Source organism: Pyrus communis, chromosome 15 (genome assembly GCF_041283825.1).
Source record: "Pyrus communis isolate YQ-2024b chromosome 15, ASM4128382v1, whole genome shotgun sequence".
Taxonomy (NCBI): domain Eukaryota; kingdom Viridiplantae; phylum Streptophyta; class Magnoliopsida; order Rosales; family Rosaceae; genus Pyrus; species Pyrus communis.
This window is the reverse complement of record NC_142579.1, coordinates 23637662-23665254: the sequence shown is the minus strand read 5'-3', so window position 1 is coordinate 23665254 and position 27593 is coordinate 23637662. Positions and strand designations below refer to the sequence as shown.

The 27593-nt window shown below is 35.8% G+C and overlaps 1 protein-coding gene and 2 long non-coding RNA genes across 9 annotated transcripts; all 3 read right to left on the bottom strand.

Moving 5' to 3' along the window:
• Nucleotides 1-126: 126 nt before the first annotated feature.
• Nucleotides 127-3045, bottom strand: LOC137736028 (heat shock factor protein HSF24). The gene is made up of 2 exons (XM_068475376.2): nt 2429-3045; nt 127-1383 (listed from the first exon to the last, which is right to left on the bottom strand). The coding sequence occupies exons 1-2, from the start codon at nt 2630-2632 to the stop codon at nt 700-702; spliced, it is 888 nt and encodes a 295-aa protein (XP_068331477.2). The 5' UTR covers nt 2633-3045; the 3' UTR covers nt 127-699.
• Nucleotides 3046-7445: 4400 nt separating this feature from the next.
• On the bottom strand, nt 7446-10552 carry LOC137744570 (uncharacterized). 6 transcript variants are annotated; one of them, XR_015956198.1, is made up of 6 exons: nt 9728-10552; nt 9293-9399; nt 8835-8886; nt 8663-8737; nt 7858-8067; nt 7446-7735 (listed from the first exon to the last, which is right to left on the bottom strand). It is a non-coding gene; the product is annotated as an uncharacterized LOC137744570 (long non-coding RNA). The 6 variants fall into 6 exon arrangements; XR_015956199.1 differs by having other exon boundaries at nt 8663-8717; nt 9728-10551; XR_015956195.1 differs by having other exon boundaries at nt 8663-8886; nt 9728-10550.
• Nucleotides 10553-20120: 9568 nt separating this feature from the next.
• LOC137715632 (uncharacterized) lies at nt 20121-22528 on the bottom strand. Of its 2 annotated transcripts, none has more exons than XR_015956256.1 (7): nt 21836-22528; nt 21602-21750; nt 21348-21456; nt 21045-21252; nt 20860-20937; nt 20489-20618; nt 20121-20351 (listed from the first exon to the last, which is right to left on the bottom strand). It is a non-coding gene; the product is annotated as an uncharacterized LOC137715632 (long non-coding RNA). The 2 variants fall into 2 exon arrangements; XR_015956255.1 differs by having other exon boundaries at nt 21183-21252; nt 21836-22524.
• Nucleotides 22529-27593: the final 5065 nt, after the last annotated feature.

Below are 27593 nucleotides of genomic sequence, written 5' to 3'. Positions count from 1 at the left end.
GAAATGCTTCCAAAACATATCTTGACGGTACTCGGCAAAAGATTACTTGCTGAAAAATTAGAAGATCAAAAGTTTGGAACAACAGGTATTCATAATTTAAAGAATTGAGAGAATGAGACAGAATCCTTCCCCAAAATTACCGTAGTTTATGATCAAGCAAGTTAATAATTGATTGTACACAAAATGTAAAATTGCAAATATTAAATTTTCCTAAGCGATGGAAAAAAAGAAAAGGAGACCATTTCAAAGTCTCATTTTCCAGCATTGTCCATACATAACAAGTTTTTTTTTTTTTTTTTTAATTTTTTCAAAAAAAAAAGAGAAAGAACAACAAGTGACAAGCCACAATTATCCACCTCTTTTGGATCTAGAGAATTTCATCCTACCCGTGACCACAATCAAGTAGACTCATCAGCTCAGAGCATCGAATCTAGATCCTCCATACCTAACAAGGTTCAAAAACCCCATTCCTTATTATAGCTACATAATAACACCGCCATATTCTTTGTCCATCTATTGCAAATTTGCAACCCTTCTACGATACCACCTAAGCACTTTGGTATTGCTCATATTTTATGCAAAATTAAAAGCATTTTCTACAAATTTTTCAAACTGCATGCGGGTATGTGCACAGTAGTTACCATGCACACCTCCCCAACCTTCCAGCTAGCTCCGCTTAGCTCGGCTTGCTCAGCTAGCCTAGTTGCACACCTTCCCGGTCCTCATCATCGGCGCGTGAAATTCCACCCCTCCCTTCATTCTCTTCCCGCGGGGCCCGCCGGCGCCGCCACCACCAACCCCCAATTTCTCATATCGCCCCGTTTTCTTCCCCTTCATTTTCTCCTCCCCTTTCATCCAAACCCCAAACAGCTTCAATCCCTCCTCCTCTTCTTCCTCATCATCGCCACCCTCCATATCCAGATCAAGACCATGATCGTCCGCTTCAAAATCATCGCCGCTAGGCCCACAGATTCCCTGCCCAATGATGCGGTTGATCTGATCGGGCTTCATCTTCATGTGCTCCACCAGAAACCCCACCAGCTCGTCGCACTGCTTCTTCGTCTGCGCCAGCTCCGAGTTCAGATTCTCGTTCTCCCGCTTCAGCTTCTCGTTCTCGTCCGATAAATCCGACACCTGGCTCGGCGCCGCCATCTCCACCGACCCCGGGTTCTTCGAGTCCGGCGACGACGTCGACGTCGACGCCATCTCCTCCCCCGAGTTCGACGGTGTCGATGGTACTCCGGATTTTTCGCCGGGGGGTGCGTGCGCCGCCGTTGACGTCACAGATTTCCGGCGGCGGATCTGGGACAGGAGCTCCTTTTGCCCTCGCTGGAAGTTGTCGTTCGCGAACTCCCATTTGTCCGGCACGGTCTTTCGAAATCCCTGAAATTAAAGCAAAAGGAAAATATTTGGTAATTATTAACTAGATATATTTTTTTATGAAATAATTGAGTAAGTTTAGAAAGTTTAATTTTCCGCCCTCGGATTTGGAAAATTGGAGACAAAAGGGCCCGGACTGCAAAACTTAGCCATTTCGACAAAAAAATAAAAAACTTTAACGTTGGTTTGCGGCCACAAGCGACGATTTAGAGTTCTAAAATGGGGTGTGATGTTTGGATGCTTCCATTGTGACTTTATCTTTGATTAATATATATTTCTTTGACACCCATCAACCTTTTTTTTTTGGTTGAACAAAAACTCAACTACAAAATTTTCTTTTCTCAAAAAGAATTATTAGCTGCAGTTTCCAGGTAAACAGGCTCATCATTATTTTAGTTTATTCCTTGTCACAATTCGCCGATGATAAAAGTGTTTTTTTCTTTTTTTTGAAAAGGAAATGGTAATTTATTTACCATTGGAACATTTGAACGATTTCCCCTCTTTTGATCTAACAAATAATATTATTTACATTAAAAATGAGAGATTTACTTATTCTCAAAATGAACTAATAATAATATGATTCAAACGCTTTGGTAAAAATCAATTCTAAAATTTTTCTCTTACAAATAAAAAGAAATATACATAGACTGTAATCATTTAATACTAAGTGACGAGAACTCTCTTTTTTCTATGGGTTGACATGGAAGCCTTTTTATTAATTTTCAAGCAAACTTCACCAACTATTGAAGAAAAAAATAAAAAAGGAAAAGAAAACGAGAATCTCTATGGAAATGATTCCATATTTCCAATGATCTTCAGTTTTGTCCTATACTTTGTTTTTCGAAATCATAAAAATAATTTTTCCTACACTTTGGGATTATCTTCGGCCCTCCAAGGGTTTCAAGTAATTTATAAACTAATTAATAAGACATTTTTTATGCTAATATAATTTGAAAATAAATATAAGTAAACATGCAAGTGATATAATTTGAAAATAAATATAAGTAAAAATACAAGCAAAAGAAAATATAATTTCGAAAAAACTTACATAGGTATTAAGCTGGCGGACGAAGCTTGAGAAATTGTTGTGCTTGAAATATTTAGGTAACATGTCCCTCGCAAAATCCACTGTCTTCCAAACCACAAACGTCGTCCCACTTTCATTCCACGATATCACGTCATCCGAGCTCGGATCATCCACAAGTTGATACGTTTTCATCAGAAACGGCGCCGGAACGGACCTTTGCGCCATTATTTCCGATCGGAAAAAACCAGAAAAAAGAAACCAAAAAAACTTTCGCTATAACACTATGTAACTGATCTACAAACCCCACCCCCTTTTTTTGGTTCTGGGATTTAACTAAATTATGGGTTAGTTAATTAGGATTTAGGAGGAGGTATTAGGGCAACTAAAAAGGAGAAGGGCAGTGAGGAACTCCCAACCCCAGCAGTAAAAACCGGAAAGAAAGAAGCGAGAGAGAAGAGTGTTGGTTCGAGCTTTGCCTCTACCAGCTTCCATGGCGGTGGTTGTGGTTGTTTGGAGGTGGAAGAAAGACCAAGATCATAATTCTCTTCTTTCAATCCCTTCCTCAAGACTCAAAACAAACAGAAGTGCAACTTCTTTCTAGCGCGTTCGTGGGCATTGCTTTATAAAGGAGAACCCACAGAAAAATTGAAAGTGACGTGGCATCTAGAAATTCGTAGAAACAAAACTCTTTCTTTCTCATTATAAAATATAAAATATATATGGTAATTAATTATTTTTCATTTTTGGCTTTTGTCAGCGTTACGAACTTATCTTGTCAGACCAATTCGGGGTACATGCTCAATATTAACAAAAAAATAATTAATTTTTGACTTGCATTTTAGCTGTCTTTTTATTTGTAGTGTGAACAGTATGTGTCAGACTATGAATCTAACTAACCTCTCACGCTCTATGCTTTAAAAATTTAATATCCTGATAAGTGATAATTGTTTTACTCAAATAGAGTTAACTCATCTAAAACATGTCGTGTTTTTACTAACCCATGAGATTCAGGTTAAAACATGAGTCATGTTTTTGTTAACCCGTTAAATATGTTATTGACTCGTTAAAAAACAAATTAGTTCTATCTTTCTTATTTACAAAACATTTACTCTAAACTTCAATTGTACTCGGCTTTTTCTGATTTGATTCATTCATATGATTTATTGGTTTAGGTAGAATCAACATCTTGTGTTTATATTTTTGAGTTCTAGTTTCGTATTGCTAAGACACTTCAATATTAAGTTATGTGTCACTCATATAAGGAAAAATTATGTTAATTCTCTTAAACCTACTTAAAGATCAGTTGGAATAACTAGAAACCCAATACGTCCATAGAGAAAAGCAAAAAGGAGCTCATCCTTTGCCGCCGTCCGCTGCTTTCAGGTTTGGAGTTGGCGACAACCCTTCTTAAAAATCTTTCTTGGTCTCTTCCTTCTCATACCTTTCGTTTACTTTTGTTTTGTGTCGAATTGCTTCCGTGAAACGTTGTTGTTGCCAAATAGTTGTTATCTTTTGACCCACGCACATAACTAACACTATTTTTTTTTTTACTCCCATTTGCACTTTTGATATAAGTTTGGAGCCACAGGGCGTGGAATTAGTCAGGTTGCTCCGGGTTAGAGTTTAGCCAGTTTGGCACATTCTCTTCGAGCTTCCGGGAGGATGTAGATTCCGTGACACTATTTTGTTCTTTTAATTTTGATTATGTTTAATAATTCCTAGATTCTCACTAGGAGTTGCTGGTTTTGATTTTTCTCTTTAGGAGAGGTGTTTCTTTTTATTTTCAGGTTAGATTTATGTATAACGTAAGTGAAGTTGTTTGATTTATTGGATCTACTTCACTTGGTGTTATGGAGTCATGACAGAAATTAGGTGATACGGCTAGACCTATGGATATTGTAATCTTATCCCAATGCATTTCAGAGATTTTATTTTTTTTTTATTTTTTTATTTTTTATTTTCACATAATATCTATGAAATATAAGAATTAACAATTCCATTGATCCTTGTAATCCTGGAGTATCCAGTGAGCTGGGTTTTCAACGAAATGCTTGAAGTCGACTTATTGGTTTGCAATTAATTAGTCATGATTATTGTATTACTTTTGAATCTAATTTGCAAGTACTGTTGTAGGGTTGAATTGTTGATGAATAAGTTTATGTAATGTTCCTTATTCAATAAATAAAGTATCGTACTTCTTTTCTAAAAATGGTTTTATGTGTCCAATTTGACATGCGATACTTAAAACGTCAAAGATCTAAAGGACTATTCCATGAACTTTATCCAAAATAAGAACAAATCTAAATGTAAATTTTATAAACGAGATTTTCTCGAAAGTAATGTCTATTCTTTAATTAATAGGAAAGTCATAGAGGAGAATATTCTACGTTCTTTGAATGTTCTAATGTAACGGTTTCGTGAATAGTTTTTGTGTTCATTTTCTTTCCACTTTGTTCAATTAGAGAGTCGTGTTCGATGAACTAATTATTACACAATACAAACTACAAAAACATGACTCGATTGTTACGAGGTTATATGCAGAACAAGAATGACATATTTAGTGTTGGATTGCATTTTATCTGTCTTGTTTACATCAAATTTAGTGTGCCAGATTATAATTTGAATAAGATGATATTACAAGCTTAAAACTTAATGTCCGAGTGAGTCTTAGTTATCTTATTCAAATCGAGAAATAAAAAATATAAGGTTATTCACAACCGAGTGAATTCATTGTTAATCAGCTAAAAACGGTGGTATTTTTGTTAACTTATATAATTTTTTGGTTTGTTATTTAAAAAGTCCTATGACATAGCATTGTGCGAAGAGGTCCATACATTAAACAAAACCCACCACATGAACCCCACTTTAGTCGTGTTCAAAGATGAGATCGAGATTGGGACAAAGGGACTTTTTCTTTCTTGAAGAAAATGATGAAAGAGAGTTTGAGGGAGTTTGATTTTAATATTTTTTTCTAATGGGAAATGGGTGGGAGTTCTTCTTTGAGGGAAGCTTCTACTACATTTCTTAGAGTGTGGGTCTTCCTTTCTTTTTTTTTTCTTTCTTTGTGTAAGCTGTGGAAGAAGAAAGAAGCATTTTGCTGAGAAGGACGGACACGAAGAACATGTTCAAACATTAGACTAATTATTGGCCACCTCAAGAGCCTTGTCTTTCCTCACCTACTGCTTTGAGACTTTGATTAATTTTGTATTTATTTATTTTGATAAGCAAAACTTGATTAATTGCTTCTATTCTTCAATACTTATTTCTTTTTCCTTTTTTCATTAACCTTGATTTTCTCAAGAAAAAATATACTCGGTAATAATCTATAAAATTAGGAAAATATTTGGTCGATCATATGCACCAAATGTCAACTACATAGACTTATTACTTCGACCTTAACAATACACATAAATTTAGGCCTAGCAATTTCTTGCAAGAGCCATTAACGTAAGAACGAGACAAATATAATATGTATAGGGTCAACTTGTTAACAGATCGGGTTGTTATTGGATTGCGATGTTAACGAGTCAACTAGTTAAGGTAACATGTTTGACACGATCGGTTAAAATAACGGGGTTGACACGAAAGCGACACTAACACGACATAAAAGGCCTGTTTCTCAGGTTTACCCATTAGGCCTGAAGATTTTTTTGCACGACAAGTTAACCCACATGAAACAACATTAAAATAATGGGTTCCTAGTCACCCATTAGCAGGTTTGGTCGTTATCAGGTTAACCTGTTAAGATAATGGTTTTAACACGATATAACCCATTAAGATAACGAGTTTGATACATGATCACGACAAACACAACCTGTTTATTAGGTCTAAAACTATATGTGTAAAAAAAATATGTACATTTAATTATCTCGACTAGGAAAATGATTTCACAAATCCTATCTCTTCATGCACTCTCTTATTTGTTTTTGTCCCGTAGATGCTTGTTGAATAAATTCTGCCTATAATTCATCATTGCTAATGTTTTTATAAATTATTGTCTTACATTATTATTGCCTCATATAAGTTCTCTACCTATTCATTTGAAACAGTGGTTACAATCGCTTCGCTTAATTTGTTAGTTCCTAATCCTCCCTATCAATTAAAAATTTATGGTCTTAGACTAATATATCGGTACCTATATTCTCTTTCTTCTTTCCTTTGTTTTTTTTTTTTTTGTCAGAAAACAAATACATATTACACAGTTACAGTGTTGCCACGCATTGTTGAGAAATGGATTTTATAACAATCCGGCCCAAACTACAAGGACGAGAGACTTAAAAGTTAATTTGAATATTTCAGATAGTTAATTCACTAGCTAGCGTATAAAATTATGTCAAGAATTAAGAATTTTAATCAATATTTAAATAATAATTCGATTATCAATAACTACATCATTCGGTTTACAAAGTTATCTTCCTAATATTACCTTTATATCAAATAGATTACCAAATACCTTTGACCTCTTGAACCATGCAATTTGATAATTAATTATCGGAGTATTAGTGAGACATCTTCTTTCTTAAGTTAAATAAATGCTGACACGTCACTATAAGTAAGGAATTTTATCATGATTAGATAGATAGATACTGATCTTTATCAGGTTCATCTGTCTCAAATTGATTTGAGTGTTTACTGGGTGAAAACAACCTTATCAAGAGCCTAAGTAACTTCATTACCAAGTTAGCACTACTAGAAATTTGGCTATAAGCCATCCTTTTCATTTGGTGGCTATTGTCAAGTGTTGCCACTCAAATTGGTGGCAAACCTCTATGGCCACCAAGCACCCACTAAACTAGAGAGTGTGGCCTATGTAGAGGACTCTATTGTAACAATGGCTATCAATATTGCATTGGTGGGTATGTGAATAGTACAACTGTTTTATATTTTATTATTATTTCTAAAATTCTCATTGTCCCTCTTATTAGTGGCTAGATTTGAGACTAACAATGCCACCATAATTCACATTGGTGGCAAAGTTCAAAAATAATATTAAAAAAAAAAAGGATGCCTCTAGGGGCACCCTGATTTGAATATAATATTTTTCTTTTTTTTAGGTGAGGAAACAAATTGTAATATCTTTGATATAAGAATATACTACAAATTTGCATAACTGATCTTTTATACAATTTTGAACAAATGTTGGGACTCAAACTTTGAAAAGTGTTTGAACACTCTGTTTCCAAAGAGCTTAAACATGTCATGCCAATCTTACATGTGAACTTCGCTATTGTTGCGAGAACTGACCCATTTAACTGCTGCATCAACGTTATTTTTCTGAGCACAACCTACGGTAAAGGTTACAAGATACTTTGGCTTGACAAGTAAGTCCTACAAGTTCCACTTCAAAAAGAAAAGGCTAAGATTAGAGAACAGGTTTGAAAAAATAATCCAATTCTTAAACAAAACAGGACGTGTTATTCATACTAAAGTTAAGAGTAGTAGATGCACACCTCACTGGGCAGACCCCATAGTCGGCGAAGATAGAAATCCGACTCAGATGCAATGATACCAGGCGCTAGGCTTTTAGTCCCTCGAGGATTAGTTGGAACCCAAATCTGCTTTCCTCTCAAAATGGATAAAAGTCAGTGCCAGCGCAGATGAACAAATTATCCTATCCTACTCTCAATCTCCCAAACATCACCAACTAATGATCAAGGCAGCTACAAAACAGAAAATTAAAAAGTGAGTTCTAATTGAATTCATTTACATATACCCTACACCATTAAGACTTAGTAATAAACAAGAATGGAGTCGCGGCCTAAAATCAGCCAGTGCAAATGAACAAATTTCACCAGAGTAAATCCAACAAAATCACAAATCAATACAAGCATCTCTAAAGAATTCAAATAACCAAGAGATGGGTGAAGTGAGCCGATAAGAAACCAATCAGCAAAATTCAAATTCAACCTCAGCACAACACACACACTTACCAAATTCAGATTTGGAAAAACCCCGAATCTCTTAAAAGCCCACTACATTTTAAGATCGACTCTCAAAATTCAAAAACACAATCAACAAGCAATCAATGAAACAATTAATCTGGTTCAAAAGAACTGCTTCCCACAACCACTTTGAAAATCAGCAAAATGAAAACAAAAATTTAAAGCTATTTCTCAAAATGTTAACTCCAAAAGTTATACAACTCCATTCTTCATACGTAATGCTCGAGTCAAGAATTGATGATTACAAATGCCAAAGTAAGTTGCCGACCCTTAATTAACAAAAATTGTAGTAGCTCTCGGCAGCTATTCTTACCCTTTTGCAGCAGCCTTCTGTAGTACTCTCATTTTTCCTCAAGCATTTAGAGCGTCTAGCAAACATTTATCAAAACTGATTCAGAGATAAATTTAATTGTATCAACCAACTCAAAGAATACATAAACACAATGAAGAATTGATGACTATAAAGTGTTAACATTTGCACATACATTAGAAAGGGCATTATCGCTTGGATTTATCCTTTAAGAAAACCGACGACAACTGTAACGTAAAACACCAAATTAAATACAGGAACATGACAACCCCAAACATAAACAAAATTCTATATGAATTCAAAATTGTGTTAGGGCAAAAGAACCCCAAACGTAAACAAAATCTCAAACCAATTAAAAAAAACTCAGGCCAACACGTGCACTCATCTTTCCCTTTCCTTCCCCTCTTTTGTTGCCCCCATTCCATTAACTCTTTTCCCTCATAATTATATAAACAACAGCAGGAAAGATTAACTCGATAATGAAAAAAAACATAACTTAAGAAAAAAAAAACCCAATTACGCATCAACTTCATTTTTATATAAAAGAGATGAAATTATTGGAGATACAGAAGCTTGGTTAGAGTGCAGGAGTAAGACTGAATGAAATGATGAAACTTAAAAGAGAGATATTACATGGATCAATCGTCATCATACGAAACATGGAAACTGGTCGTGCAGCGCCACAACAGTTGTAGAACTTGGCAACGTATGGTGGATTGTCGGGTCCCAATTCATAGTACCTTAAATTGAATACAGAAAAATAAAACATCAATCAAGTAAAGCTATCATTTCTAATTATCAAATATACCAACCCGTAGGAAATATAGAAGCGTAGTTATAACAGAGCAATTTCTCTCCCCCTCCCCGCAATATTTCCAGTCGACTGTGAAATTGACTAATAGAACCCAAAATGCCCAAAAAGCAGAAGCTCAAAGAAAAAAAAATAGAAAATAGAAAATAAAAAGGCATTAGAAAAGGTAAAGTCATTGAATTTTACACAAAATTACAGAGATCAGAACTCACACACAAATTAATTTCAGGATCAAACACTAAAGTACGAAACTTTACCTTTTCCCTTCTCAAACCTGACATCTTTGAGAGTTACCTTTTCCAAGTTGTCGTACATCCTCGAGCCTTTGCGTTCATATGTGCTTTCTCAATTTTAGTGTAAACCTACTCCAAATCGGCCAGAAAACCAAGATTGACTTGAATCTGCTGCCGAGGGGTCTTCATTGCTGCGACCCTATCCATGAACTTGTTGCAGTTGATTTTCGTCTTCTCCTCCCTCCCTCCGCCCTCTCTACAAACCGCATGTCTTCCCTTCATCGAATGCCTATCTTTCTCTCTCCTTCGCCCACTATCTCTCTTACTCTCTGTAAGCCGCATGCCTTCCCCACACCAAATCCCACACTGAGCCGTCGATCCCATCGAAAGGGTTAGGGAGGAGGCAAGGAGTTGAGCTCAGGGAGGAGAGAGAGAGAGAGAGAGAGAGAGAGAGAGAGAGAACGGCTGGGTCGAAAATAGGGTTGTCCCACTTTGTATTTATTTGGGGGTGAAAGTAATGTAGAATAAGATTATTAAATGAGAAAATTAATATTTTTGACAGAAAAAAAGGAGAAGAAGACTGAAAAAGAAATAAGAAAACAGGTCCCAAAGTTAAAAAAAAACATGTAAAAAGTCTTTGGTGTCAAAAAATTTATAGTTTGATAGGTGTTATAAAGGTTAAAGCCACCAATAAAGGATGTTAGAAAGGTTAAAGCCACCAAAATTTGACAATGGTGACAATTTAATTCACAAATGCACAAAAAAGTATTTTTAAGAAATAAAGCTATTTAACAGACACCAATCGTTCGCGGAACTGCTCGACTTCATCACTGATCAATGCAATAATGGCCAAGAGATGCGATTAGGGTCCAAGGCTCTGTCCTTCTATGAGTTTTGGCCTCTCTGTCTCCCTTTTGTATTTGACTTGCATTCGTAGATCCTGAGAAGCAATATATGTCCCAACTTTGAAAACAAAAATATTAACCAGCACCACTTAGGCGCCAACAAAATAAATAATGAAATAAAAAAGTAGAAGAAAAGTAATTTTAAGAAATAAAGTTAGTTAACAGACACCAATCATTGGTGGTTGATTTTTTACGGCCACTGATATCAGTGGCATCCCATTGTAAAGCCACCAAAAAATAGTAAGAGTAGCAACTTTATATCTATGGCCACCAATTGCAAAGGGTGGGCAAAAAATGGTGTGTAATGAGCATAATTCTAGTAGTGTAGAATGCAACGGATATATATATTTTTTTAATCTTAAACCAGTACGAAATAAAATAGAAATGGATTTGCGGAATTAAAATTTAAAGTAACTATACATATACTAACTAATCTTTGGTCAACTGACAATTGTCTCCAATGTTTGATTTACATAAATTCAAGGATGATATATTATATAAGTTCAGTATCTAATTGTAATAGCGTAACTTTGTTGTGTTCCATTAAAAGCGTCTTTTTGTACTTCAATGTATCTTTTCTTTCTCTCATTCTCTTTCTAATAACTAGGATGCAACCATATGTACCGCTAAAAGAATGAAGTTCAGAATCTTTGCTCGCACATCACTTCTTTGTAATAGTTTTTGTTCTTGGTTTGAAGAACCTTCTGATCTCTTAGCAGATCATTTGCTCAAGAGGAGGGTCTCTTTTGTGTAACTGGTCTCTTTTACGTGTTTCTCTCTTCCAACTTTTGGTCTTTCAATGAAACTCTGCCCACTATGGGGAAATGTTCTGTATTGTATTTCTCTTCTCCGTTTGAAGGAATACAAGTTAAGTTACATGATTGCCAGAACCATAAAAAAAAAAAATAAAAAAAAACCAAAGTTGTTAGGATAAGTCCAAAATTTAAAATTGGTGTAAACATTTGAATTCTAATTAAGAACAAATTTTCAACACTTGACTTTATTTCCGGTATCAATCACGAACAAAAAAAATCATCATTTAAAGAAGTTTTCTTCAATGAAATGTATAAGTAGCAAAATTAGAATTTTTTCGGGGAGAAGGTTGATGAAAATGACAGCCATGTTGCCCTGTGAATCACAACAAAGTTAAGTAGCTGTCACAACTTAATTAGAAATGAAGAAGCAGCCCAGCTTTCGTTTTCCAGGGTAGGCTAACGTGACGTGGACGAAGCGTCCTTTATTCATATTTTCGTGCTTATACCATTGGAATTTAATCAGATAATATTAATTTGCATCTATCTTCTCTTTGACCAAAGGACAAATGACAAAGTTTAAAGGAAGGACATATCTGAACATTTCTATATCTACTTTAAATAAGAGCTTAATAGAAATCACAAATGAGATTATTTTTGGAGGAAAATAGGATAAAAAATATATTGTCAATTGATTTTATGGTAAAATAACAATTTTTTTTTATGGTATTACAGGTTAACTCGTGTATGAAGCGTAAATGTCACATGCCTTTCATGTCATTCAATATATTGTTTATGTATATTGCTCGCAACGCGTCAAGAAGTGTTTGTGTGGATGTGAAGAATGTGCTCAACTTCTTTTCAATTTCACGTCTCTCATTGTTCATCTACCTCTCTCAACTTTCTTCCATTCTCCATCTTTTCTTCTCTCTCTTTTTTTCTTAACAATGACATGTTATGGGAAAAGCATGCTGTGCCTTTCCTTGTGTTAACACTTTATTATCTCTTGGTGCGTTTACACCTAATTGGTAAAGCTAATTATTTTGGGTTCGAGTCAAACAATATCGACCTCTTAAGTACTTTCGAAGATTTATCAAAAGCACAAAGAATAAGCAAGAATTAATAGGATTTAAATTGTGAAAATACAGTGGGAGTCCTTCACATATTAGGTTTCTAAAAATTTCTCTATGTCAAACGTCCAAACTTTTTCGAGGAACTAGTTGTTTCCAATTTAATCAGCGTGTTATTATTCAAACTGTCATAGCTTCCGTGGACACTAGTTTTTTCCTATTTTATTTTCGGTTGGAGTTTATTGATTTATTTAGATATTTAATTAGAGGTTTGATTTGAATTTGTATTATGATATAGTTGGTATTTTGCACGTTAGAGTTTCTTAGGTTTTGGTCTTTATAAATATAACTCGTAGTTTAGTTTGAGAGGTTAAGTCAGTCAAGATGTAGATCTTAATTTGTAGTCGTCTCCGGCATTCTTCATTATAAACAATATTTCATAGTTTCCTAGTAATTGTTCGTTTGTTATGCGTACTTTGATTTTTAACTTGGTATATTAGAGCAAGTTCGATCATTTTGAATTTAATTTGCTCTGGATGGGTATCAATTTATTTGTCCGTTTGTCGTTTTGTATCTATTAGTCGTAGTCTATTTTCTTGGTTTGGCTACCTTGTAGTAGTTAGAGTTTTGTTGTTTAAAAAAAAAATTGAATCTGCTTTTTTTCTGAAGTCTCAACCGCGTCCAGCCGAGTTGTTGTCTATTTTTTAAGAGTAATGCTATTCATACTATGTTTTTGTACCATATTTTCATATCACCTTAGGTGACATTTGATGTGGATAACCACATTGTTTGAATTAATCAGATTTTTAAATTTAGTTGATTATTTAATAAACTAATAATTAAGAAAAACTAATTAATTAAATGATGATTGTGGTATACAATGAGTCTTTCTCCTTCATTTCCTTGGGTTTTGCAAATTTTTCAGATGATGTTGTTGTCCACATCAGATGCCATCTAAGGTGGTATAGAAATAATCTGCTTTTTTTTCTGAAGTCTCAACTGTGTCCAGCCGACTCGTTGTCTATTTTTTAAGAGTAATGCTATTCATACCATATTTTTATACCATATTTTCATACCACCTTAGGTGACATTTGATGTGGATAACCACATTGTTTGAATTAATCAGATTTTTAAATTTAGTCCATTATTTAATAAACTAATAATCAAGAAAAACTAGTTAATTAAATGATGATTGTGGTATACGAAGAGTCTTTCTCTTTCATTTCCTTGGGTTTTGCAAATTTTTCAAATGATGTGGCTGTCCACATCAGATGCCATCTAATGTGGTATAGAAATATGGTATAAAAACATGGTATGAATAACATTACTCATTTTTTAATATGGTACATTTCCTTCTAGAGAGTAACACATAAGTTTGTTTAGCAATTTCAGAGTTGATACCAACATTTCTTTCCAATGCACTTATATCAAGAATATCCGTTGAACAATGGGCGAGTACTAAATGAGCGTGAGGCGTGTGGCGTGAGGCGTGAGGGGGATAGGCTTCAGTGGTGCATGATTCACTTGCATCAAGTTATTTTGGGCCGGTGTCTCCCACTTATTCGATAAGCCAATTTGGGCTTGGCGGCGTCTCTGAGCCCACGTCACACTATCAGCGCTCCTGGCCTACTTCAGTCACATCACTGTGGTTACATCCAGAGCTGGTATGTCAAACCAGCCATGGTCTTCACGCATGGTCATCTCTATTTGAGGAATATGGATGGGTTGATTACAATAGTTCATCAGATAAAGTTACGTCCATTGTAACATACATATGCTGTGTTGGTGGATGGTAACACTGATACCTTTTTTGTTGGGGACTAAAGTTAGGACAAACACACTGCATTGCACACGGGTCAAGTTTGTTTTGTTGAATTTATGGAGGTAGATATAGGTTACGCAACAAAAAACTTTGGGTTCTAATTGTAGGGATGAAGACAGTGTGACATGATCTGCAAGTGCTACCAAAGAAGTTCGAAAAGAAAGAACTCGCGATGCTATGCAGTTCAGAAGGTGAATGACATAAGTTACTGCATCATCTCAGTATGTTTTGGACGCATAAACCCCAATCAGAAAAAGACGAGTAATCTTTAGAATGTGCAAGTTCTTTCTTTTGGTCACTCCATTTTGTTGCAGAGTTTGGAGACAAGTTGTCCCACGAAGAATGCAATTTTTTATTTTTTATTTTGAAAAATTGGGAATGTTGAGAATTACGATATTCGCCAACCTTTTTGGATTTGAAGACATTATCTAGAAGTGAATATTGATTGCAGATCATGCAATAAAATGTTTTGAAAATTGCCCTCATATCACTTTTAGTCATGGTAGGGCAATCATCCACAAACGTTATATACCAGTGGATTCCATATTGAGTAGTAATATGAGATGACCCCTGCACATCATAATGAATCAACTCGAAAGGAAATTTTTTTTTTATTAAAACTCAAGGAATATGAAGCTCTATGGGTTTTAGCTAATGTACAAATATTATGCTTTAGGGAAGAGTCTAAAATATTATGAAATAAAAAGGGAAGTAACTTTCTCAAATAACCAAAAGATGCATGACCTAATTGATGATGTCATAACTGAATAGCCTCACCTTGCTATTATTACTACTTCGAACTTGATTAACACGGGTCAAGGGCTACATTATCCACATAGTAAAACCCCGTCCTTTTAGTACCACGCCTAATGATCACCTGAGTTCGAATATCCTGAATCAATAAAAAAGGGAACAGTAGCACAACATAATCTAACTACTCGATGACTTGGCCATTGACAATAAATTATTCGAGAGTGTGGGAACAAGTGTATAGTTGTGTAAAGAGAGAGTAGAGGTGAGTGCTTTAGAATCCAATCAAGTAACTGGAACAATACCCTAATTAGTAGTGACAACACTGCCCCATGGTGAGGATGTTATAGATTTATTGAGGATTTGGTCATAGGTTATAAGGTTTCTAGCACCCGAATCAATGATCCAGCCCATATCTCGATTTGCATATGCAATTAAAGAAGTGATCATATTACCTGTATCTTCAAACAGAATTATTTGAAGAGATCATGTTGAGAAGTGAAAGTTGTTCAGTTAAATCATCTCGATGCACTTCTTGCACCTGTCCCGCTAATGGAGTTCGGACAGCACTTCAGCTTGGTAAGTTAGGTCAACATTGGGCCCAACATGGCTAGCAGCTATGGCTACAACTCTTGGCCCAATTTTTGCAAGTTTGGCATATGCGGGACTTTTGTGAGCCTTTCCGTTGTTCTACTTTCTTCTCTCCATGAACTAATCTAGATAACCATGGATTTCGAAACATGTTTCTTTCATGTGACGAATTCCATTGCAGTGGCTGCACCATAGCTTATCATTTTCAACTTCATCCAAATCCCGCAGAGAATGCAGAGGTCCCGTTGAGGGAGACTTACTAACCATGGTCATAGAAGAACTACTGTTAGCATTTTTACCGCCGAGCATAGTAGTTTGTCGTTGTGCTTCACACTAAATGGTGTTGAAGCACTATTCTATTACCAGGACCGGCTTCATAAGGGGAATGTTGCTCTAAATTGGAACGAACACGTCATCAAGTTCTACGAGAAAATCATACACCCAATCTTTTTTAAGATCGTCTTTCGGGGTCTCCAAATCAGCAACATACACCATCTTATTTGGACGCCGTTTATCCATCTCCTACCACTTGTTTTTCAACTCTACTAAATAATGATTTACTGGACGCCTATTTTGCTTTGTCCTCGTTGCCTTGCATCAGAACTTGTACTATTGAGATTGATCAATTGGGTGACATTATCCCAAATGTTCTTGGTTGTCCGCAATTCGATGAACATCCCAAGTGGATATAGATCTATGGTTTTCAGCAACCAAGCTCCTACAATTGTGGCCTTGGTAAGCCACTTCAAGTAACCATGTTCCGTCTCATCAACCATCGCGATCTGTCTATTAATCAAGTATCCAAGCTTGTTTAAGCCCGCAACATGAATCTCCATCATCCTCGACCATACCTTGTAGTTCGTAGTTCGTATCATTCACCTTGAACCCAAACAATAAGCCATGGATGTTGGAAAACTCATGTAACGACCCGTCCCGGATTTTACAGAACATGGTGATTTTGTTTTTCTAAAGTTGTCGCCCTGGAAATGTGTGGTTCGTTTTGGTAAGTAAGGGTAGTTGAGTCCTCGATATGTTGGTCTCTACAAAATCACAGAGAGAATTGGCGTGGTTGCTTATAGATTGGAGTTACCACCAGAATTGTCACAGATACATGATGTATTTCATGTTTCCATGCTTCAAAAGTATGTACCGAATCCATCTCACGTTTTGCAGCCGCAACTGTTGGAAGTGAGTCAGGAGTACATGGGTTATGGAACCAGTGGCGATTATCGACCGACAGGATAAAATGTTGAGAAACAAGGTCATTCCATTGGTGAATGTGTTATGGAGAAACCATGTAGTCGAATAGGCAACGTGCGAAACAGAAGAACTGATGAGGAGTCAATATCTGCACCTGTTTACTTGAGGTAGTAAATTTTAGGGACGGAATTCTCTTATGGGGGTACATTGTGATACCTCGTCCTAAATTTGTAGTATTTTATTGTTATCGAACATATGAAATTACAAAATTGCCCTTAAGGCATGAACGTTGACTTTGGTTGACCGTCTTATCGAAACACGTATGATTACCTTTCTTAGTTTATTCTTATTGTACTCGTGACCACAAACGCGTAGGTGCGAACGGATTTGAAATTTGAGTTATAGCGAAGTTTTTAAGTTTCGAAACGTTGAACGTTTTTTGGATATTTTGTGTTTCGTTTTTAGCGACCTTAATTTGCAAGCCAATGGGACCCATTTGGGATTCTTGCCCCCTTATCCTTTTCCCTATCCGTGAGTCGCCCCATCCCCTTTTATTCTGAAAATCTCTCAGCTCTCTCTCATCTCTCACCTTTACTTTTCTCTCTTTCTGTTTAGCTCTCCCGACTCCTTCTTCTATGTTCTCTCTCTCTCCCTTTCTCTCCAAGCTTCACTTACACGAAAATGTCTACTACCTGGACGTCGCGATCTCGAAACCTCCGGGCCAAGGCCTAGGTACTCCAACAGTGATCGAGCCACTGTTCATTCCCTTCCCCGACGAACTTCGACAGATTTTGTGACTTTTCCGACTTGAGTAAGTTCCTTGAAACCTTTTGGTTGTGTTTTAAGGTTAGATCAAGGCATGTTTTAAGTTGTATATGTTTGTTGGACGCATAAATAGCTCGGAGGAAGCTTTCCCTAGTTTTTTGCGAGAACCCTAGTCTTCCAGGCCATTTTTTGGCCAACTCCGGCCACGACATGTCTCCAAATTGGTACAAATCTCTTCCTTTCATCCTAAGCTTCATTTCAATAGCTAGAGCATTGAAAATGGTGAAGAAATGAGCTCGAACGGAGCTCTAGAACTTCTGCCTAGATTCTACCAGACCCACGACTTGAAATCGAGTTGACTTGACCCACAACCCTAAAACCGGATCTAACCCAGAACCGAGCCCAACCCAACAAACCAGCCCAACCCAATAACCCAATCCAACCCAGTAACTTAAAACCTATATTTGACTCGTACCAATTCCCAGATTCCATGGTTCGCGTATGGAGCACACATGCCTCTACCGGAGGTACTATGCTTTGCCACCATGCCAACGACTTTTTTGGCGACCAATCATGGTGCGTGAGGGAACCCAAGGTCCCTTCTTAGGTTTTCTGACGTCCTAAATCCGTTTATGACCTCCGTTTTCCCAAATTCAATCGTTTTAGTAGAGTTTTATTAATTGGTCCCTTTATGTGCTTATGTGTGTTTGTTAGCAGCATTTCCGTCCTCTCTAGTTCGAACAGCTCTTCGACGACGGAGTTCTGTAAGTGGACCCTACCAAAATGCATGATTTTATTACTAGAAATGCATACATGAAAAAAATGATTTTATGATTACGTTTTATGAAACATTTATGAGTAAATCGGATTTACACTTTATGAAACATCATGTTTTATTGATTTTACGTTTACTGAGATATTTATGAACATGGATTTATAATATGATGTTTGAGATATTTAGCTCCGATGAGATATATTTTGGAAAAATTATGTTCATGATTTTTTGTGCTTACTTAGTGGTTATTCCTACTATGTGCCTACGGGCGAATGATATTTATATATAGCTTCGGTCGGAAGATATTTATATATGGCTTTGGTCGGTCGATGTAGGGCCTTCAGGCGATTGTGATACCACTACTAAGCACACTTTATATGATATATGTTTTATAAAAGGTTTTATCGCATGCTAGGGTTTTCGGAAAATATATTACTTATTATGCTATATGAGTTTTCTAAACTGAGGGTTAGTACGTTGAAAAATAACTGTTTTAGTATTACATACATATAAATTTGGTCCACTCTTTTTTTGTTTTGCTCCTCCTCAAGACCTAGGAATGAGGCATACGACTCGAGCTACGAGGCATTCCCATATTAGTGAATTTGTGTCCTCCTCTCTACGTAGGACATCTCTTGTAATAGCACTTTCTATTATTCCTTCCATTTGTACTCCTAATTAGTTGTATGCTTTGAACATATCATGCATTATCACTCTTTAATTGTTGGCAGTTGAATATTATATTTTATTAAGGTTTGTAATTGATAACTATATTGCATTGTTAAGCGCAAACTTTATTATGCATGTTTTACATGTTCTCAGCATATGCATTCATAAAATGACTTACGTCACCCTCGGGTGTCGGCCGACACATAGCCATCGCATTGTCCTTCGGACACTTAAATCGGAGCATGTAAACTTGTTTGACGCAAAGGTCTGACCCAAGATCGGGATAACAGCCTTGTCCTCAACCATTGCAGCAACAGATTGGGGCTTTCGTGTACAAGTTTGGGGCATGGGTTGTGGGTTGGCTACTTATAATTGCTTCTAAAGAGTTTCCTTTTGAGTCTCTGCCTCCACCTTGGTATACCGAGTATTTAGGAGGGTTCAGTGAGTGAGGAGTAAATTTCCTAGAGGAATTTCGGCTATGGCTCTGGATTTGGATGTTGCGGATTGCTCTAACCCTCTCCTTAAGACCTCTATTTATAGTGGTCTAGTTACGATTAGGTTGGAGGCTTTGGACTCTAAGCCAAAGCCACTATACCAAGCATATTCCCTATCCTTTGATGGATAAATAATTAAAGATTTTACTGTCACTTAGTACTACAGTCTAGTGATATTCTTTTTCACTTGTAAATGAGAAACCTTAGGTTCGATTCTTCACAAAGACGAATTTGAACTATATTATTACTAGCCCATTGTGAAACTAAACCCACTCCCTCTCGTTAGTGTAAATAATATAGTTTGTTAGAAAAAATAAAAAAAAAATAAAAAAAGTGATTTTACCAAATCATAATCCACCTCCTATTTAGGTGGATTATAGGTGGTTTATATTGTTTTACTAAGTCAAATAAAACTAACAAAGATCTAGGGTTTGATGTTTGGTATGATTCTCTTGTCTCCAAGACTAACTAGGATTCGGTTTTAGGTTTGGTGTCAACAAGGGTTTCAAGTTGTCGGCTATAGTTTAGAAAAAAGAGAGTGGCCGAAACTGCTTTGATGTCAAAATAATTTTTAGAGTTTAACTAGAAAATAGTACCCGCGTTGTTGTGAGATTACAAATCGTATGAAAAATTATGCTTCAAATATATAAAAAATTGTCATAGAAGATTAATATCATTTAAAAAAAAATTAGACTATTTACATGTAAAAAATATTAGGAAATATTGTTTCAATCTAGCTACAATGAATTGAAAATTTAAGCAAGCATGCCCAATGTCGTGAGAATAAGGTCTTTTGGTAGAATAGCACTGGTTAATGTTTGTTCCTCTTCACCATTGCAATTTCTTCTACAATAACTACAAATTTACAAAAGATACAAAAAAATCATTGTTATTTTGACATATATCTAAGTAAGAGCAAGCAACATTTGAAAACACAATCACCTAAATTGAAACTGAGTTAAATGTAAAGAGAATAGAAATTTTTTCCTTACCAAACCAGGGAGCTGAAACATATGACTTAGTATACAATGACTGTCATATGCCTTGATCATTGGATGAATACTAATAGCCTTTCGTAATGTACTTTCCACTGACTCTTTGATCAACTCTTATGTAATAGCCCTCCAAAACATGAGAACAATAGTTTAATCAATTTAGATACAAATTTGAGCAGTTAACTTGAGTTTCAGGTTCAGCTAATAGAAAATTGTGGTGAAAACAAACTAAAAGCGGATCTTGGCCATGCCAATGAGATATTAATATTATGCATACAACACTTTTGCACGTGTAAAAAAGCTTAGCAGAATAAATTCTTATTAATAATTTAGTGTGAAATATGAACAATGATTGACACGTTACTCACAGAAAGTGAATTGAAATGTGTATCACTTGTAGCAGCAACAAAGGCCAGGGTCATGAGATAATGAACAACCTTTCCACACTGCAAGTGAATAAGAAAGATTATGAAACGTTGGAAATTGATAAAAGTATTAGAAAAGAGAACAGCAAAATGAAATATACTGAAAAGGTAAAAGATGCAGAACCTACCACCAAATGGTGGTGAATCTCATTCCCACCAAAATAAGCGTATAATTGGATAATGTGTTTAGAACATGCAACTCCCGTTTGAAAGAACAATTGCAAAGTTTTCTAGAAAAAGCTACCGTGGATCGTATTCAAGCTTACCAAATAGAGTACGATCGGGGCTCCGTAATATACGCTTTACTGAGCCACATGGATCCTTGATCAGAGTTGCCTGAGTGTCATTAGAATCAAATAGGTTAAGATGATTCCAGTGACATTAAATGTAAATGTCGTCTGTATAATGACTCAGTTGACAAGGGAACATACCTTCAGCATCATTGAACTCGCTCCGATATCCCATACCTGAAAACTTCTCGACAGCAATTTCTCCCTAGAACTAACTTCCCACAAACTTATGTCCCCGCGTTAGTTCCCACTGGTACAAAAAAAACCCTTATCAACTTGCTTCTTAAACATATACATATAATCTAAGACGTAGTATTTCTTCTCTTTTGATTGAAAAAGTAATCGTCTTGTATTCCAACAACATCATCATTAAAGGAAACCTCAGAGAAACCAACCCAGAAGTAGTGTATGCTGAACAGGATGGAAGTCCATGCTTGTGCTTGCGGCTCAAAGTTTTCAGACGCTCAACCACTGATTCGACCACTTCACTGGTCTCTTGTTGCAACTCTAATGTTCCAAACATTCCAATCACCCCCCCTCATCTCTTCGAAAAAATTACAAACACATTTTATCTAACACCAACCAAGGAGTTATCAAACCAGGAAAAAACAAAAAGAGAAAAAACTTACCCAAAAAATAACAGGACCGCCGTAACTGTCGGTAAATCTGTGGCTGACCAAGCGAGGAACCAAACCGTAAAATATCCTCTTAGCCAGGAAAACCCTAGCACAGGATCAGAGGCAACCCAAAACCAAATGGTTACAATTCCATCCAAAATTAACCAAAACATAGCAATTCGAAAACATGCCCCAGTTGCGGAAAATTAACTTCCCAGCGACGCAAAAACAACCGGTGCTCAAACGGAAAACAAAATCAGAAATAGATCTGACCAAAATCGGTGCAAATCAGACAAACAAAGGCAAAAACCGCGAAATATTCTGGACTTAACGGATTGAAAAACAGCAACCCATATCGGAAAATACCCAGTTATCACAGATATAACATATGGAACTCAAAAACTTTAAGAATGAATGACTAAACCCCTCCACTACAGCCGGCAATGTTTTGGACAGTGCAGGAATTGAAGCAAAACCCAAATCCAAGGAAAAGTAAATGGCTTTTCTAATTCAATTTTTTTTTTTTTTTTTGGAGTTTGGCAGTTGTGATTTGTAGTTTTTAAGAGAAAGAACTGGAAAAATTTATACTCGGTTGGTTTTTTTCAGCAGGAAAGTGAGAGAGAGGAGTCGCGATCGGAGAGCTAGAGAAGGCAGCTTTAGCAACAGACGGGTTTGTGAGAGAGATCGAAATGGATAGAAGGAAGAATCCAGAATTTCTAAAAGCAGACCAACGCGCCAACATCCTGTAGAAGCACACGGACGCGTGGACAGCAGGGTCAAGTTCATCATTTCACTGTACAAACAGAGGAAAATTTTCAGAATACAATGGAATTGGAGGTCATTTTCGCCCGTTCACTGTTGATGAACAATGTTTTTTTTGTTGAGTTTTAGTATATGTATAATTTGTTGTTGTATATTTCTCTTTGTCGGAGGCAATGTATACCAGGCTACACATAACTTAAAGAATAAGAGACAATTACATAATCCTAATAAATTAAGAGTAATGTTATTTATATCATTTTTTTATACCATATTTTCATACCACCTTAAGTGATATTTGATGTGGACAGCCACATCATTTGAATTAATCAGATTTTTAAATTTAGTTTATTATTTAATAAACTAATAATTAAGAAAAACTAGTTAATTGAATGATGATTGTGGTATATGAGGAGTTTTTCTCCTTTCTTGAGTTTTGTAAAATTTTTAAATGATGTGGTTGTCCACCTCAAATATCAACTAAGGTGATATAGAAATGTGGTATAAAAAGATAGTATGATTAGCATTACTCATAAATTAAAGAAGAGTAATGTTATTCATACCATGTTTTTGTACCACATTTTCATACCATCTTAGGTGACACTTGATGTGGACAGCCACATCATTTGAATTAATTAGATTTTTAAAGTTAGTTCATTATTTAATAAACTAATAATTAAGAAAACTAGTTAATTAAATGATAATAGTGGTTCTTTTTTTTTTTTGGGTTTTGCAAATTTTCCAAATACTATGATTGTTCACACCTAAGATGATATAAAAATATGGTATAAAGACATAGTATGAATAACATTACTCATTAAAGAAACCTAATTACATACTAAAAACATTTGTTTGACTCACGCCAACCAATTTTGTTGATGGAAATGAGATCTATCTGGAGATGGATGGATGGACATAACAAGAAAAAGGCCGAAAATCAAGAACAGACCTATGACTACTGAAACGGTCTTTGTGGAGACCGATCGACGTGCCTTGAGATAACAGAAATCACTTCTTTAATTAAGTGTATAAACAAAATATGCTTTTAGGCCATGGTATAGATAGATTTTTCATATTTAATTAGTAATTAGTTGAATGAATTCTAGCAGCTAGCTGCAAACTGTTAGATATGTAACGAAATTCCAAAAACACATAGTTAGACGCGTCTTTGAACAACAAATTATTAGCTTTCATTAAGAACAAAAACGACCAGGAGAAAACACTTTTAAAAAATTTGATCATCTTTTTAGTGGAGGCAGATTGTCTGCCTTCCTATTTGGGTGTCCTTTCTATCATCTCCTATTTTGTACGGTCACGGTTAAACCACGTCAACATTTTATATTGATTTTTTTATAGAGATAATAAGACAAAAAGCAATAGGAATATAAAATATTGACGTGGCTTAACCGTGAACGCACAAATAGGAAAGAATGGAAGGGTATCCAAACATGAGGGCAGACAATCTGCCTCCCTTTTTAGTACCCTGTGTGATAAACAGGAGAAAACAGAGGCAATCTGAATCAGTCTATAAGAGAGCCAAAAATTGGGATGAAGGTTCAAAGATATCTATCCTAATTATTAGGATCGACAACAAGTTCAACTTTGTAGACTATAGTAGTTTCTCAAATATTTTGGGAAAAATTTGTGTTTGAGGATGCGTGTGTCATTTAGTAATAGCATAATTGTCAAGGATGTCCTGATCAACTATTTGAAACTTTGTTGAAGTAAATTTTGGTACCAAGTATTGGTTCCAACCAGATGAATAAATTAAGAAACTGAGGAGAGAATGTCAACTCGCACCAACTTTGAAAGTATTGGAAAATGATTTAAGCCTCTAAAATTAGCAGTAAGGGTTATTTTTATAACAACTTGAGCAATTTTATACGAGGAAAAGAAAACTTTCTTGCACAACTTTGAATCTATCCGTTGATTTGTAAATAAAACAATACAAGTGTGAAATTGGTAGTTAAGTTCAATCGTAGAGAGTCACGTATGTATTGTTAAATTGTCAATTATATTATTGTCAAATTGTCAACTTTGAAAAATCGTATTCATTTATATTCTTAACTACAGTTGGATGACTTAGTGATTTTAGATTTGTCTAATTTTTTGTAAAGATAATATGCGCTAAAATATAGACGATTTAGATCGTTGAAAAAGCTAAAGAATGAGCACCATAATGTGTTGAGGGATCTCTCAACGAAATGGAACTCTATATATGTCAATGTATGTATAATTTTAGTCAACTATGATTAATGAAGCATGAATCTTAAAGGGCAGAAAGATGAGCTGCTATATACAGTTACACGCGACCCGCACACGCTTACCGTCTTTGAGTTGAGTTGCTCTGCTTAAGTAGGTCTGGTCCTCACTGACCTAAAAATATGTGTGCTTCTCAGTTGTACTTACACTTTGCTCAAATTTTTATGCCCCTTCCCATTAATTATATCAAAAAAGAAAATATAAGTTGGGGGCGCAAGAGGAAGATCAAATTCAATAGGGTGAATCTATTACTTGAAAAAAATATTATGAACACAGTAATAAGACACATAAAAAAGGTGGGAATGATACTTGTTTCGCAAGGGATAGAACTTAATTAGTACCATCGATCGCTAATTAAGAACCAAACCCTAGATCTTTTCATGTCACCTGAGCCAGAACACAGATGGCCATTGGCATTCATATATATGATCTTATAATCAGACGCATGTCGCATGTGTTCAAAATGATCACTGCAAGTCTGCAACCGCCACAGCAGGAACTCAACATGCGGTTCCAAGTTTTAGTGTACAACGTTATTGTGTTGCAGAGACTTGAGAAGTAGGCAAAATCATGACGACCAACTATATGCATGGATATGGGTTTCAAGAGGGTTAAGAGGCAATTAGTTGCTTTTTTTTTAATTTTTTAATTTTATTTGTGGCTTAATTGGATTAATATTCCCCGTGGTGACACGGTAGTTGGAAGATAGCCCTTATCCTAAAAAACAACTAGGATTTAAGCTCATGTGGTGAAGTTTGTTAGGATTTATGCCCACAATTAAAAATTCTGTAAATTTTCGGTTAATTATTAGCACGTGAGCCAGCCCCATGTGCTAACAACTAACAGAGAGTTCCGTTTGAGCCTAATATGTGTGGCTCATGCGCTAATAATTAACAGAAAGTTGGCAAAATTTTCAATTTTGAGCATAAATCCTAACAAACTTCACCACAAGAGCTTAAATCTAGTTTTTTTTTTTTTTTTTACCACATGGGTTATCTTCCAATTACCTTATCACCACGGGGACTAATAATCCAATTAGGCCCTCTTTTTTTTTTTTCAAACAAACTGTAATTATAGTAAGGATCCTCGAGTGATCTTTATAGACATAATCATAGGACATGTATCTTGCAATGGAACTAGAAAATCGTAAAAACCAAATACAAATATGATATTAATATCCAAGATCAGCAACCACATCTGCCATCATGTTTGATTCTCGGAAGATATGTCTGAATGAAACTTGCAAAATTTACCCTTGAGGTGATGATGTCTTCAACATAAAATACTTAATTCTCCAAGGAAGTTGCGCCTTATAACTTAATAATAGAATGGTAAATTTTCCAAATTTTATTCAATAGTCATCATGCATTTAGAATTGGAGATCCCATTTTCTTGACTAGAAGTGATAATAGTTTCATTAATAAATAAACAAATTACAAAAGTTACCACGTGGCTATATTTTTTAGTGATCAATTCAATGATCCGGAAAGAATTAGCACAAATAAGTATACAAAGTAATCTTTAATTGCTACCACAAGCACTACCCGTATTAGCACAAGCCACTGGTTTAGATCCACTACAAATATGACAGACTCAACGAACGCAAACCAAGCACACACAATGTCATCGGCAACAAGTGAGACCACATCAAATCATAGCTGGTAAGCGAGGCCTTATCACTTGCTAAGTAAGACATCACCCATTAGACGTGGTACAAACAAAACCTACCGTAATCCGAAAATGGAATCCACCCATCTGCTCATCTCCATAGGTTTGTTCATCTTAACTTGTGACTTTATTGCTTCTGTGAGATTGGCCCAAACTGCAAGCCAAGCAAAGCGGAGCCGCCATGATCTGGCCAGGTAAAGCAGTGTCGCCACAATTTGATCAAGAAGAATATTTCCAACTTGAAAAATCAAACCATATGAGGGGATTCTTACCTACCGATAACCAAAAAACCAGCCCAAGTTCACAAATCCAGCGCCAAATCAAGGGATAGTCTTTGGGTGGGCAAATCACGAAATTGGAGTGAAGGCTCCAACAAGAAAAAATAGCTGCCAAAGTGGTAGGGGAGAATATAAGTGTTGGGCAACACCAATGGGGTGAAAGAAATATTAGATATAACAAGATGGTGACACTTGTTAATTTGACAAGAGGTTGAGTTAGTTGTAATTGGGAGTTAGTTGGAAATGGAGTTAGTTAGGAGTAGAGGGTATTGTGGTCATTGTTGTAATATGAATGGTAGGTACATAACCATTGTATACGTGCCATTTGGTATTCAGTGAGTGAAATACAAGAATTCCATTTACTTCTCTCTCTAAAACTTTCTCTTTTCCTCCAAGCGTTTCATTTGCATTTCTCTGTTATACATACATAAAGGTTAAGATGGTATCATCACTGGGAAAGGTTCATCGCTGATTTCGATTCTAGGAGTTCTTCCGATGTACATGGGTTGCGGTCGGTGTTCGTGTTCGTGCTAGCGATCGTGGGTTCTGTAATTTCTTCAACGAGGATTTATCAAAAATTCTTGGAAGGATGGAAGCTGAAATTGGGTAGAAGTTTTGTTGTTCTAGCGAAGAAATTTTTTAGGTGATTTTGTTCCAGTGTTATTCACTTTCTGTGTAGCTGATTGATTTACAGATTCAAGGTGTTAGCTTATGTGATATGCGAATTTAGGGTTTTCTGCATTTTTCCTTCTATTTCAGTTTATCTACATGATAATTGGTTGATTTCTGCTTAAAAGTTGGAT